The sequence below is a fragment of the Manis javanica genome, chromosome 5 (assembly GCF_040802235.1).
Source record: "Manis javanica isolate MJ-LG chromosome 5, MJ_LKY, whole genome shotgun sequence".
Lineage (NCBI taxonomy): Eukaryota > Metazoa > Chordata > Mammalia > Pholidota > Manidae > Manis > Manis javanica.
In genome coordinates, this window is record NC_133160.1 from 21,964,565 (window position 1) to 21,979,162 (window position 14,598).

At 37.7% G+C, this 14,598-nt stretch overlaps 1 protein-coding gene across 2 annotated transcripts in view; it reads left to right on the top strand.

The window, feature by feature from the left end:
* TRPC4AP (transient receptor potential cation channel subfamily C member 4 associated protein) overlaps window positions 1–14,598 on the top strand; it is an 85,968-nt gene that overhangs the window by 9,534 nt on the left and 61,836 nt on the right. For both annotated transcript variants that reach the window (XM_017674960.3, XM_017674959.3), the window contains exons 2-4: window positions 6,313–6,441; window positions 9,025–9,141; window positions 14,289–14,346. In XM_017674960.3, the coding sequence (XP_017530449.2) occupies window positions 6,313–6,441; window positions 9,025–9,141; window positions 14,289–14,346 (304 nt within the window). The remainder of the gene's footprint in view (window positions 1–6,312; window positions 6,442–9,024; window positions 9,142–14,288; window positions 14,347–14,598) is intronic.

Consider the following 14,598-nt stretch of genomic DNA (forward strand, 5'->3'; position numbering starts at 1 on the left):
GTTTAGGGTTATCTTTCTGTTACAGTTTTAGGTTAATTGTACTATAGTCAGAACAAGTGAACAGGGATAGACAAAGAGTACAGAATATGATACCTAATATATAAGGAATGGAGGAGGAAGAAAAAGGAGGAGAAAAAGAAAAGACCCTTTAGATTTTTTTTGTAATAGCATATTAAGTGAGTTAAGTTACACTCTTAGATAGTAAGGAAGTTAGCCTTGAACCTTTGGTAACCATGAATCTAAAGCCTGCAATGGCAATAAGTACATACCTATCAATACTCACCCTAAATGTAAATGGACTGAATGCTCCAATCAAGAGACTTAGAGTCACTGAATGGATAAAAAAACAAGACACATCTATATGCTGCCTACAAGAAACTCATTTTAAACCCAAAGACATACACAGACTAAAAGTGAAGGGATGGAAAAAGATATTTCATGCAACTAATAGGGAGAAAAAAGCAGGAATTGCAGTACTTGTATCAGCCAAAATAGACTTCAAAACAAAGAAAGTCACAAGAGACAAAGAAGGACATTACATACTGATAAAAGGGTCAATCCAACAAGAAGATATAACCGTTAGAAATATCATGTGCCCAACACAGGAGCCCCTACATATGTGAAACAAGTACTAACAGAATTAAATGGGGAAATAGAATGCAGTGCATTCATTCTAGGAGACTTCAACACTCCATTCATTCTGAAGGACAGATCAACTAGACAGAAAATAACTAAGGAGACAGAGACACTGAACAGCACATTAGAACAGATGGACCTAACAGACATCCACAGAACTCTACACCCAAAAGCAACAGAATACACATTCTTCTCAAGTGCACATGGAACATTTTCAAGAATAGATCATATACTAGGCCATAAAAGGAGCCTCGATAAATTCAAAAAGATTGAAATTGTACCAACCAGTTTCTCAGACCATAAAGGTATGAAACCAGAAATAAATTATGCAAAGAAAATGAAAATCTGCACAAACACATGGAGGCTTCACAACATGCTCGTAAATAACCAATGGATCAATGACCAAATAAAAACAGATCAAGCAATATATGGAGACAAATGACAACAGTAATTCAACACCGCAAAATCTGTGGGATGCAGTGAAGGCTATGCTGAGAGGAAAGTATATTGCAATACAGTCCTACCTCAGGAAAGAAGAATAATCCCATACGAGCAGTCTGAACTCACAATTAATGAAACTAGAAAAAGAAGAATAAAGGACACGCAAAGTCAGTAGAAGGAGGGACATAATAAAGATTAAAGCATAAATAAATAAAATTGAGAAGAAATAAAACAATAGAATCAATGAAAGCAGAAGCTAGTTCTTCAAGAAAATAAAAATAGATAAACCCTTAGCCAGATTTATCAAGAAAAAAAGAGAGTCTGCTCACATAAAAAGAATCAGAAATGAGAAAGGAAAAATCACTACAGACACCACAGAAATACAAAGAATTATTAGAGAATACTATGAAAAATTATATGCTAACAAACTGGATAACCTAGAAGAAGTGGACAACTTTCTAGAAAAATACAACCTTCCAAGGCTGACCCAGAAAGAAACAGAAAATCTGAACAGACCAATTACCAGCAATGAAATTGAACTCGTAATCAAAAAACTACCTAAGAATAAATCACCTGGATCAGATGGCTTCACCGCTGAATTTTATCAAACATTTAGTGAAGACCTTATACCCATCCTCCTTAAAGTTTTCCAAAGAGTAGAAGAAGAGAGAATACTTCCAACTCATTCTACAAGGCCAGCATCACTCTAATACCAAAACCAGGCAAAGACACCACAAAAAAAGAAAATTACAGACCAATATCCCTGATGAACATAGATGCAAAAATACTGAACAAAATATTAGCAAACCGAATTAAAAAATACTTCAAAAAGATCATCCATCATGATCAAGTAGGGTTTATTCCAGGGATGCAAGGTAAAACATTCGTAAATCCATCAACATCTTCCACCACATCAACATAAAGATGGACAAAAACCACATGATCATCTACATAGATGCTGAAAAAGCATTTGATAAAATTCAACATCCATTCATGATAAAAACTGAACAAAATGGGTATAGAGGGCAAGTACCTCAACATAATAAAGTCCATATATGACAAACCCACAGCCAACATTATACTTAACAGCAAGAAGCTGAAAGCTTTTCCTCTAAGATTAGGAACAAGACAAAGATGCCCACTCTCCCCACTTCTATTCAACATAGTTCTGAAGGTCCTAGCCATGGCAATTAGACAACACAAAGAACTAAAGGCATCCAGATTGGCAAGGAAGAAGTTAAACTGTCCCTGTTTGCAGATGACATGATATTGTACATAAAAAACCCTAAAGAATCCATCCCAAATCTACTAGATCTAATATCTGAATTCAGCAAAATTGCAGGATACAAAATTAATATGCAGAAATCTGTGGCATTCCTGTACACTAACAATGAACTGTCAGAGAGAAATCAGGAAAACAATTCCATTCACAGTTGCATCAAAAAGAATAAAACACCTAGGAATAAACCTAACCAAGGAAGTGAAAGACCTATATACTCTGAAAACAAGACACTCATAAGAGAAATTAAAGGCGATACCAATAAATGGAAACACATCCCGTGCTCATGGATAGAAAGAATTAATATTGTCAAAATGGCCATCCTGACTAAAGCCATCCACAGATTCAATGCAATTACTATCAAAATACCAACAGCATTCTTCAATGAACTAGAGAAAATAGTTCTAAAATTCATATGGAACCCTGAATAGCCATAGCCATCCTGAGAAGAATAAAGTAGGGGGGATTGTGCTCCCCAACTTCGAGCTCTACTACTAAGCCACAGTAATCAAGACAATTTGGCACTGGCACAAGAACAGAGCCATAGACCAATGGAACAGACTAGAGAGCCCAGATATAAACCCAAGCATATATGGTCAATTAATATATGATAAAGGAGCCATGGATATACAGTGGGGAAATGACAGCCTCTTCAATAGCTGGTGTTGGCAAAACTGGACAGCTACATGTAAGAGAATGAAACTGGATTACTGTGTATCCCCATACACAAAAGTAAAGTAGAAATGGATCAAAGACGTGAATGTAAGTCATGAAACCATAAAACTCTTAGAAGACTACATAGGCAAAAATCTCCTGAATATAAGCATGAGCAACTTTTTCCTGAACGCACCTCCTCAAGCAAGGGAAACAAAAGCAAAATGAACTCATGGGACTACGTCAAACTAAAAAGTTTCTGAACAGCAAAGGACACCATCACCAGAACAAAAAGGCATCCTACAGTATGGGAGAATATATTTGTAAATGACATATCTGACAAGGGGTTAACATCCAAAATATATGAAGAACTTACCCAAAATATATAAAGAACACCCAAAAAGCAAATAACCTGATTAACAAATGGGCAGAGGATATGAACAGACACTTCTCCAAAGAAGAAATTCAGGTGGCCAACAGACACCTGAAAAGATGCTCCACATCACTAATCATCAGGGAAATGCAGATTAAAACCACAATGAGATATCACCTCACACCAGTAAGGATGGCCAGCACTGAAAAGACTAAGAGCAACAAATGCTGGCGAGGATGCAGAGAAAGGGGAACCCTCCTACACTGCTGGTGGGAATGTAAGCTAGTTCAACCATTGTGGAAAGGAATATGGAGGTTCCTCAAAAAACTAAATATAAAAATACCATTTGACCCAGGAATCCCACTCTTTGGAATTTACCTGAAGAATAAACTCAGATTCAAAAAGACATATGCATCCCTATGTTTATTGCAGCACTTTTTCCAGTAGCCAAGATGTGGGTGCCACGTAAGTGTCCATCAGTAGATGAATGGATAAAGATGTACATATACACAATGGAATACTATTCAGCCATAAGAAATAAACAGATTCTACCATTTGCAACAACATGGATGGAGCTAGAAGACATTATGCTCAGTGAATAAGCCAGGCGGAGAAAGACAAGTGATTTCCCTCATAACATGAAGCAAAGCTGAAGGAACAAAATAGCAGCAGACTCACAGACTCCAAGAAGGGACTAGTGGTTACCAAAAGGGAAGGGGTGTGGGAGGGCGGGTGGGGAGGGAGGGAGAAGGGGATGGAGGGATATTATGTTTAGTACGCATTGTGTGGGGGATCATAAGGAAAACATTGTAGCACAGAGAAGGCAAATAGTGAATCTGTGGCATCTTACTGCACTGATAGACAGTGACTCCATTGGTGTTTGGGTGGGGACTTCATAATGTGGGTAAATGTAGTAACCACATTGTTGGGAAAGCATGCAGGCTTTGGCTGTTAATTATGATGGTAGCTATGGATTTTTGGTAAACACCTTTTGTCAAGTTCATTGCATTGATTTAATTTTCATAGGCTGAACCAACCTTGCATGCCTGGGATGCATCTTGTTTGGTCATGGCATATAATCCTTTTTATACATTGCTAGATTTAGTTGCCTAGTATTTTGCTGGGAATTGTTGTGTCTACATTCATCATAGACATTGGTCTGTCATTTCCTTGTGATGTCTTTGTCTGGTTTGGCGTACTGGTCTTAAACAATGAGTTGGGAAGTGTTCCCTTTTCTGCTTTATGGAAGAGTCTGAAGTATAGTTAGTTCTTTTTAAACGTTTGTAGAATTAAAAAAAAAGTTTGTAGAATTTAACAGTGAAGCATCTAGACTTGGGATTTTCTTTCTGAGTAGAGAATTTGCCCTTTTGGTCTTTCTTTTCTCTCTTATTAAATCACTAATTTGATTTCATTAATTGTAGGTCTGTCAGATGTGCTGTTTCTTAAGTCAATTTCTGTTGTTTCTTTCAAGAAATTTGTCCATTTCATCTAGGTTATGTAATTTGTTGCCATACGGTTGTTCCTAATACTTCCTTATAATCCTTTTTATTTCTGTAAGATTGTAGTAATGTCCCCTCTTTCATTCCTGAATTTAGTAATTTAAGTCAGTGTAAAAAGTTTTCAATTTTGTGGTTCCCTTCAAAGAACCAACTTTAGATTTTGTTGATTTTTCTCTACTTGTCTGTTCTCTGTGTCATTTATTTTTACAATAATCTCTGATTTCCTGTGCTTGCTTTGGGTGTGTCAATCCTTTATTTTTTCTTCGTTTCTTATGGTGGAAGGTTAATTGATCTGAGATCTCTCTCCTTTTTAAGTGTAAATGTTTATAGCTATTAATTTGTAAGCCCTGCTTTTGCTGAGTCTCATAAAACCATCTTTGTTTTTTCCTTTCAAGGAAAAGAAAGATGTTTTTTCTTTGTTTTGATGTTTGCCTTGACTTGAGCTTTCCTGAGAGATACGAAATTATTGACATTCAATCATTTTTGACCTACAGAAATGGTAAATTCCTGCTGTGTACCCTGATACAAGTCACTTTCACAAGCATCTCATCATCTCCCATTACGTTATCTTATTTTTACAGTCTCAGGAAGATAATGGGGTTTGTCCAAAATCATAGGACTGATATGCATCAGGATAGACTAAGATGTTATTAAAGACCTGAATGTCCTGTAATAACAATTACAAGGAGCTGTTGATCTGATTGAGGGACAAATGTACATGAAAATAATTCACATCCAACCCCTGATAATGCTGTGTCCCAAAAGTGTTAGTGGAAACTGTGCTATATTGATTAATAAGCCTGTCCTTAGACTAGAAGGCTATTGCTCAGATGCCTTCAAACATTTAGTGAGTCCCCATTCTGTGCCTGGCATTTCCTTGAGAGCATGCATGATAAACACAGCCTTGTACCTACTCTGAAGGAGCCTGTGGTCCACTGGAGGAGGGGGACACATGAGCTAGCAGTTATGATATAATAGGATAAATGGTAGGTAAGGCCCCAGAGAAGGGTCACCCAGCCTCTTAGAAAGGAGAAAGGGGAAGGCCCATCAAGGAGAAATTTTGTTTCACACACATTTTGAAGGAGAGGGAACCTTCCAGTTGGAAAAGATGTGGAGGAGGACATTTTAGGTGGGGGAAGAACATGTGCAGAGAGGTGTAGAGAGAAACTGTGCATCTGGAATCTAGAGTGTGCACTGGGCAAGAGCCCAGCTAGAGAGGAAAGTAGGTGATAGAATAAGAAGGACGTGTGTCATAAGGCAAGGAATTGGACCTTTAGCTTTCAGGCTGCTGGGAGTTTTTGAAGGGTACTAGAAAGAGACCTTTAAACTATTTGTCCTGGGTGAGTTTGGGAGGCAGCTGCTCTCCCTAGCTGTATGTGCTGGTAGTTCTTTCCTCACCAGTGAAATGTTCTTCTTTTCCCGACTCACAGTTCACTGAGACTTTTTTGACGGAGAGGGACAAACAATCCAAATGGAGTGGAATTCCCCAGCTGCTCCTTAAACTGTATGCAACCAGCCACCTCCACAGTGACTTTGTTGAGTGCCAAAACATCCTCAAGGTAACTCTTAGGGGACTTGGAGGGGCTGCATTCAGGGCCACCACACAAGATCTCTGTGTTTTTCCTTCTTGAGTCTACTTTTTAAAACAGCCTGTTTATATTGCATAAGCTATAGATAATTTGGGAAGTTCAGAAAAAGTAAAAAGGTGAAAATAAAAATCACCTATAAGCCCACCCCCAAAAATAATCACCATTAAGTTCACTGTGTATGTATGCCCTCCCAGCCTTTATTCTTGCTTGTTTTGTCACATTACTTGCTTAATTTGGGAGTCAACAACATACCCTGAGATTGGGATGACATGCTTTTTGAGCAGGATTTAAAAGACCCCATATTGCTTAAGGTTCATGGAAGTAATCTTGTAGTTGTTGATAATTATGTATATAACAAGAAGATGAAGGGTTTGGGCTCAATGAAGGGATGGAGAGGGTGCCGACATATTCTAGGACAGTTTTCAAACTTGAGTGTCTATCGGAATCACCTGGTAGGCTTGTTAAAACAATGCTGGGCCCCACCACACAGTGTCTGATACGGTAGGTCTGCGGTTACCATATCCAAACTTTAGCTTTGGGGGTCGATCCGAATTTGAATATAGATTATCATTATAGCTGCAGTTAAAACCCATGCAGGTTATATTTGGTCATAATGAAACTTGATATACATGTTCTTCAAAGATGAAGTTGTGATTATTGTATTGTATTATATAAGTCATTCTAAAATATAGGAACCAAATAAGCTTGAACCTTTACCTTTAAGAACAGATGTTTTATCCGTGCACCTTTTCTGTAAATTGAAAATCATTCCCAAGTAAACATTTATTTAATTAAAAGAAAAAGATGTTTTGTATTCTCGATCCTACAGTCAGAGTAGGATAGAAAAAATTGCAATAGTCTTTTACATTTGTTTGAAAACATTTTGCAAAGGATTATATCTTATTTCATCTGATTTCCTGCAAAATCTCTGAGATACGGAGTAGAAGAAAGAGGGAGATTAATATTTGTGAGAGCTTGCTTTGTGATCATCATTTATCATCCAGCTAATACTTGAAGCTTACTGTGTACCAGGCATATTTGGTTCTTAAGGTAAGTCCGTGAAATGGGTGGTATATTTATTTGTATTAGTCAAAAATACTTTGATTGCAGGTGTCAGTAACCCACTCAGACTAGCAAAAAAGATCCTATATTGTCTCACATAGTTGGAAAGCACAACTGTGAATTCAGGGGCTGAGCAGAGGTAAGGTGTCCGTTTCTTTATCATGACATTTGTGTGTGGCCTCATGTAATCATAGCTCTAGGGTGATATTTCAGCAGCATGGACCAGTTGCTGAGGTGAGGGGTGTGAAACTGTTGGCTGGGCCTGCTCACCTGCTCGTGGGCCAGGGACTGAGATGCTTGTTGGCAGCTGCGGCAGAATCATATGGAATGTGGGGAGGGGCATTCCCCTAAGGAAGTGGGGCTGCTACCTGAAGAAGAGAAAAAGAGATACTGGGCAGGCAAATCTAAATGGCCTCCACATTCCCTTTTTCAGTTGAGAAAATGTAGACTCAACAAATCACCTGCCCAAAGACTTGTGGCTGTTCTATGAGCCCAGATTTGCCTTAACTCCTAAGACCAGCTTCCACAATACCGTGTTGCCAGCAGGCATTACATTCCAGTTCTATAGTTGAGAAAAATAAGACCCAGGGAAAGTGGTTTGGTCTTTAGTGTGGTTCAGTCAATAATTATGTGACCCTGGACAACTTTGTGCAATTTTGTTTTTTACCTGTCAAATAGGTAAAACTGTACTTGCTTCATTTAATTGTTTTAAGGGTTAAATGGGTTACAGTATAGAAATCCAGTGCCTGGCATGTAACAGGTGACTGGTAAGAGAGAGTTTCTGCTTTTTCATGATGTGGTGCCTGGACCCTAAGCAGCAGCAGCAGCATTTGCTGACTTATTAGCATGTAACAAGGTTCCCAGGCCCTGCCCCAGACTTACTGAATCATAAACTGCAGGGGGATCAAGCAGCCTGGGTTTAACAAACCCGTCAGGGGGTCTGACACCACCGTGTGAGAACCTCTGTTCCAGCCATTGTGTTCCATTTCCCTTCAGGTTCCTGAGGAAAAAGAGCATGATGAGTAGGGTCCTGGGTTCTTTTACCCTGTCTCCTATTCCACCCAGAATGGTTCTGCTCTGTTCTCTAAGCACAGACTCTGGAGCCAGACTTCCTAGGTTTAAATCCTGGCTCTGTCACTTACCGGCTGTTTGACATTGACAGCTTCTTTCTGCCTCGTTCTTTATCTGTATGGTTGGCATGAAGAGTAGTCATCCCATAAGGGTTGTCAGGATTTAAAGAGGTATGTGTGAAGTGTTTAGAACCATGCCTGGTACATAATATGCATTAAATAAATTAGCTATTACTACAACTTTTATCATCATACCAACTGTTCTGTAAGATTATTGTTTTTTTTCTGTTCTGGTTCTTTGGGAGCTATCTTTGGGCCCATAGGAATTCAAGTTGTGACTAAAATGCAAACTGATGTTTTGGTGTCTGGTTCGTATTGGATACTAAAATGGAATGTCTTTTGTATACTTTTTATAAACTAGGAAATTTCTCCTCTTCTCTCCATGGAAGCTATGGCATTTGTTACTGAAGAGAGGAAACTTACCCAAGAAACCACTTATCCAAATACTTATATTTTTGACTTGTTTGGAGGTGTTGATGTAAGTAGTTGTTTACTACTTAATGGTTTGAGAATTTAACTCTTGAAAGTGGAGGCAGGAAACATACATTTCAGAATTTATAGCAAACATTTTAGAATTTTAATCTTAAGCTCAGTGACAGTCATCTGTGTTGAAGCACCACGGATTTTACATTAGAAGAATCGATTTATTTGAATTGATAATATACCTGCATTTTTTTTTAAAGTACAGTGTGAATGGTGTGTCTCCCACTTCCCCCTGTCCTCTCCTCAGAGAAGCTATGATTAATAGTTTCTTCTGTGTCCTTTCAAAGATATTCTGTGGTAATGTATGTGTGTGTGTAAATAACCCCCACTACCCCTACCTTAGAGTTATTTTCTTCCCACACAGAGGAGGCATACCTTACATACAGATACGCTGCTATTTATCTTGCTTTTCCTGTAGAATTTTCTAGCTTGGAGAGATAGGTTCATTTCAGTACGTGGAAATCTGCCTTATTATTTTAAACAGCTATACCCCCTGATATAATTACACTGTACTTTTTTTACCCAGGCCCCAATTGATGGGCATTTAGAAATCTCTCACGCCTTTCTTGTTACAAAGTTGCAGTAAAGGTTTTTGTGCTTGTGGCTACATACCTTGGGGATCAAAGAATATGTGTCTTTTATTGTATATAAACTTGTTAATTTACATACTTAAGAGGTTTTTATCAACTTATATTCCTAGTAACAAAGTATAACAATGTCTATCCATACCATTTTCAACACAGTGTGCAAATGTATGTTTTTATGGGTTTGTTGTTGAAGTATAACTTACAGAAAAGTATACCAGTAATTACCACAAAATGAGTTCACCTTTCTCACTACCACCCAAATCATTAAATAGAATGTTACCAGCAACCAGTAGCCTCCTTTATCAAACAGTGTTTTTTTAAGTATTTTAAATATTTACTAGCAGATATGAGAAAATCAGTACTTTGGGTTTTTTTTTTAACAGCTTTATTGAGATGTACTTCATATACCATACAAAGAGTATAATTCAGTGGTTCTTAGTGTATTCATAGATATGTGCAGCCATCACCTCAGTCAATTTTAGAACATTTTTATCACCCTGGAAAGAACTTCCATGTTTTTAGCCATCACTGCCCCACTTCCCCAACCTCCCCACCCATCACAGACAACTATCACTCTTTCTTCTATCTCTGTGGATATCCCTGTTCCAGACATTTCACATGGGTGGAATCATGTCTTTTGTTACTGGCTTACTTCATGTGGCATAATGTTTTCAAAGTTTATCTGTGGTGTAGCCTGTCAGCCCTTCATTCCTTGATATGGTTGAATAATATTCCATTGTAGGCATATCCTGTATTTTGTATATCCATTCATCAGTTGCTGGACATTTGGGCTTCTACCTTTTGGTTGTTATGAATAATATCACTCATATGTGTACAAGTTTCTGTGTGGACATAATGTTTTCATTTATCTTGGATATATACCTAGAAGTGAGGTGTCTGGGTTATATGGTAGCTCTTTGGTTTAATCCTTTGAGAACCCATCAGATTGTTTTCCAAAGCAGCTGCACCATTTTGCATGCCCACCAGCAGTTGGGGGTTCTAATTTTTCCACATCCTCATCAATTTTTGTTATTATCTGTGTTTTTGACTTTGGCCATCCTAGTGGGTGTGAAATGGTATGTCACTTGGTTTTGATTTGCATTTTCCTAATGGCTAATGGTATTGAGCATCTTTTTATGTGGGTATAGGTCATTTGTATATCTTCCTTGGAAAAGGGTCTCCTTTTCCCATGTAGGTTCTTTTTGTTATGAGTTCTTGAAAGTTCTTTATTCTCTTCATATTCTTTAAAGTTTGCATCCTTCTATGAGTGAGATTGAATATAATTTCATGTATTTATAATTCGTTCCTTCCCTGTCAATTGTCTGTTAGTAGCTTTTGCATCCTTTTCTATTCAGTTATAAGGCATTTTTCTTTCTGATTTTTTTGTCTTTGTTTGGACTGTTAAAACAAACCATCACAGAAATACATCTCTTGTAGTTCTGGAGGCTAGGAAGTCTAAGATCATGGCCCTGGCAGATTCGGTGTCTGGTGAAGGTCCCTTCTGGTTGCCAACTGCCAGCTTCTACCTGTGTCCTTATGTGGTAGAAGGGACTGGGAATCTCTTTGGAGCCTCTTTTATAAGGGCATAGTCCCATTCATGAGGGCTGTGCCCTTACAACTTAATCACCTCCCAGTGGCCCCACCTCCTAATGCTATCACACTGGGCACTAGGATTTAACATGCTAATTTTGGGATGACAAACATTCAGGCTATAACAGTTTGTAAGTACTCAGTTTTTAGAGGTCCTTTGTCATATATGGTGGGTTTTCTTTTCCTAGTTTGAGAATTTTGACTTTTTGGTACTTTTAAATGTAGTCAACTTTTTTTTTTCCCCCGGGAGAGAGAGAGAGAGAGCAGGGGAACAGAGAGACAGAGACAAAGAGAGAGAGAGGGCAGCCTAAATGTAGTAAACTTTTAAAGGCTTACTCTTTAGGTTGTCAGATTGATCTTTCCTTTTATGGCTTCAGAGTTTCATTTCTTGCTTTTCCCACTGTTGGATTATAAACTGTGTCTGTTTTTCCTTCTAAAATTTTAAAGCATCAGCCAAAGCCTTTATTCCTTAATCGTTGCTCAGCATTTCCTCTCCTCAGCAGTTCTTGTGGTCCTATGGCATTTATTTACTGGCCAGCTTGAGGGACCCTTCATTTCTGAATCATTCATCAAGGAAACCAGTCTGTTTATGGGAGGAAAAAGAATAACATGAGTGTCTAGCCTCATGTCTATTTGTGTTGAAAATGTGGCTTTCTTTTGCAGGTGCCTGTCCTGTTTTAGGCCATCTTTGAATCAACAGTTCTTAATTTTGTGGGATTTTTCTCTTCTGCTCTGAGTTAGATTAACTTCTCTAGGAATCTCAGTCTGTTCATAAATACAGGCTTTTGCTTGGGTGATTTTGCTCTTCAATAACCTTTGGTTGGGTGCATATTCCCTTGTCATCTTGCTCCTGAAAGTATTTCAGGCAGAACTCTGCTAATCTCTACCAAGGCCCCAAAGAACCCTGTCTTCAATACGCTGCCTAGAGCTCAGCCAAATTGGAATAATGGGCCACACTGGTGTCTAAACACTCCCTGTCAGCTTGACTGAACCCCCAACATGACAGTGAAAACAATATCCTAGAGTCTGTAAAGTGAAATGCTTATAGGCTCTAGTTCACAACTTGCTGTAGTGAAGCAGGTCCAAAGATGATCCATGTAAATTAAATGACTACAGGGACTGTGGAGAATTGGAGAGTTCCTGCTTTTATGGGGAAATGACTTTCACCCCCATTGACTGTTGCCCTGAGAGATACGAGAAATCTAGATTCTTATGTAAAATCTCCTAGCTATTCAACAGATGTGGACCAAATGAACTATATCTGTGGGTCAGGTGTAATCCAAACTTGGCATTCAGGACTTTTAATTTACTCATTGGCATAGTCCATCTTCCTTCTGTAGTGAATTTAAGTATAATAAGCATATTCTATGCTCTTGTGTGTCTTATGTCTTTTCGGATGATTGTGAAAAGTGGGACATCTCTTTTGAAAAGTATGTAGTGTGGCTCAAAACCTTAAGGATCACTACTCATTTTGCCCTGTTTATTCCATATCTGTGCATGAGTCTCTCATGAGGACATAAGTCAAAATGAGGTAAAGTTTTGTATGCAAAGATGCTAAGTGTAGCATTATATAAAGTTGCTAAAGTATCCATTAGGAGGAAGCTAATTTTTGTCTCTGAGGTCAGTAGTGATATTGTTTTTCTCTGTTATTTTTTATTCTCCTAAATGAGTTTCCGCTCTCATCCCTATTATTTCCTCTCTCCTGATTGTTTTGGGTTTGGTTTGCACCTCTTTTTTCAGCATCTTAACATAGAAGATTAGTTATTGGTTTGAGATAATTATCTTTTTGAAATATATGCATTTACAATTATAAATTTCCCTCTCTAAGTACTCCATTAGCTATATTGTAAGTTTTGGTATCTTTCTCTATCTCAAATTATTTTCTAATTTCCCTTGTGATTTTTTTCTTTGACTTATTATTAAGATGTTTTTTAATTATCCAGATTTGTAAATTTCCCTTATTTTTTTCTGTTAGTGATTTCTAATTCCTTCCCATTATGGTCAGAGAACATGCTTTGTGTATAATTTCAATCCTTTTACATTTATTAAGGCTTGTTTTATGGTCTAACATATGACCTATCCTGGAGAATATTCCATGAATGCTTGAACAGAATGTGTGTTCTGCTGTTGTTAGCAGAATGTTCTATAGATGTCTGTTAGAACTTGTTAATTTATAGTGTTCAAGTTTGTTTCTTTGGTGATGCCTAGTTGTCTGTCCATTATTGAAAGCAGGGAATTGGAGTGTTCAACTCTGTTAGAATTGTCTGTTTTCTTCAGTTCTGTAAACTTCTGCTTCATGTATTTTGAGGTTCTGTTGTTAGGTGTGTATGTGTTTGTAATTGTTGTATCTTCTTGATGGACTGACCTTTTTATCATTATAAACTTTCTTTGTCTCAGCAGAATGGGTTTTAAAATGTGTGCCTATTGTTAACATTTTAAGCAAAATTTTATGTTCCATTTAAAGTATGTAAAATGAAAAATGAATGCATATCATTCTCAGCTCCTGTTAAAATCAGTATTAACAGTTTATGGTGTTTTTTTGAGATTATTTTATAAACTTACATTTATGAAAGAATACAATTGTTCTTTAAACAAAAGAGGAATCAGAGTGATAATGTTCTGCAGCTTTTAAAAAATTAAAGCCACATTGGATCCCAGAGAGTATGTAATCTAACACGCTTATTTTTAAAAATGAGAAAACTGAGCCATGGAGGGACATTGACATGCCCAGGTTTACATGGGGAATAGTTGGCTGGGCTGCAACTAAACCCAGGTTTCCTGACACTTGGGACAGTGCTCACTCCTCTGAACCTCACCACCCTCTGCCTGTGTTGGGAACAAGTGGGTCTTTTAGCATTGTGACAGCTATTTGGGCCAGGAGTGGCCATGGCAAAGATTGTTTTGTAAGTTAATGCTTTCAATTACTTTTGAAGATTTTATCAAAAAAAAATTTTTTTTTTTAAAGCTCCTTGTAGAAATTCTTATGCGGCCTACAATCTCTATCCGGGGACAGAAACTGAAAAGTAAGTATACTTGTCAGCCACTTGTCTTCATTTCCCAACCTGCTAATATGACTCTAGTTGCCAGGAGTTTTTCTTCTTTCTCTTCCCAACTCTTTAACAGTGAGGATGTGCCCTACATTCACAGGACTCTCTCTCCATTCCTAACTAAGCATCTCTCTTTATTCATCTTTTCCTAGGTGGAAATGCAGATCTGATGCTTTAAAAACAAAACAAAACATGAAAACCACTGGGCTAAAAGTATTATCCTTTTAT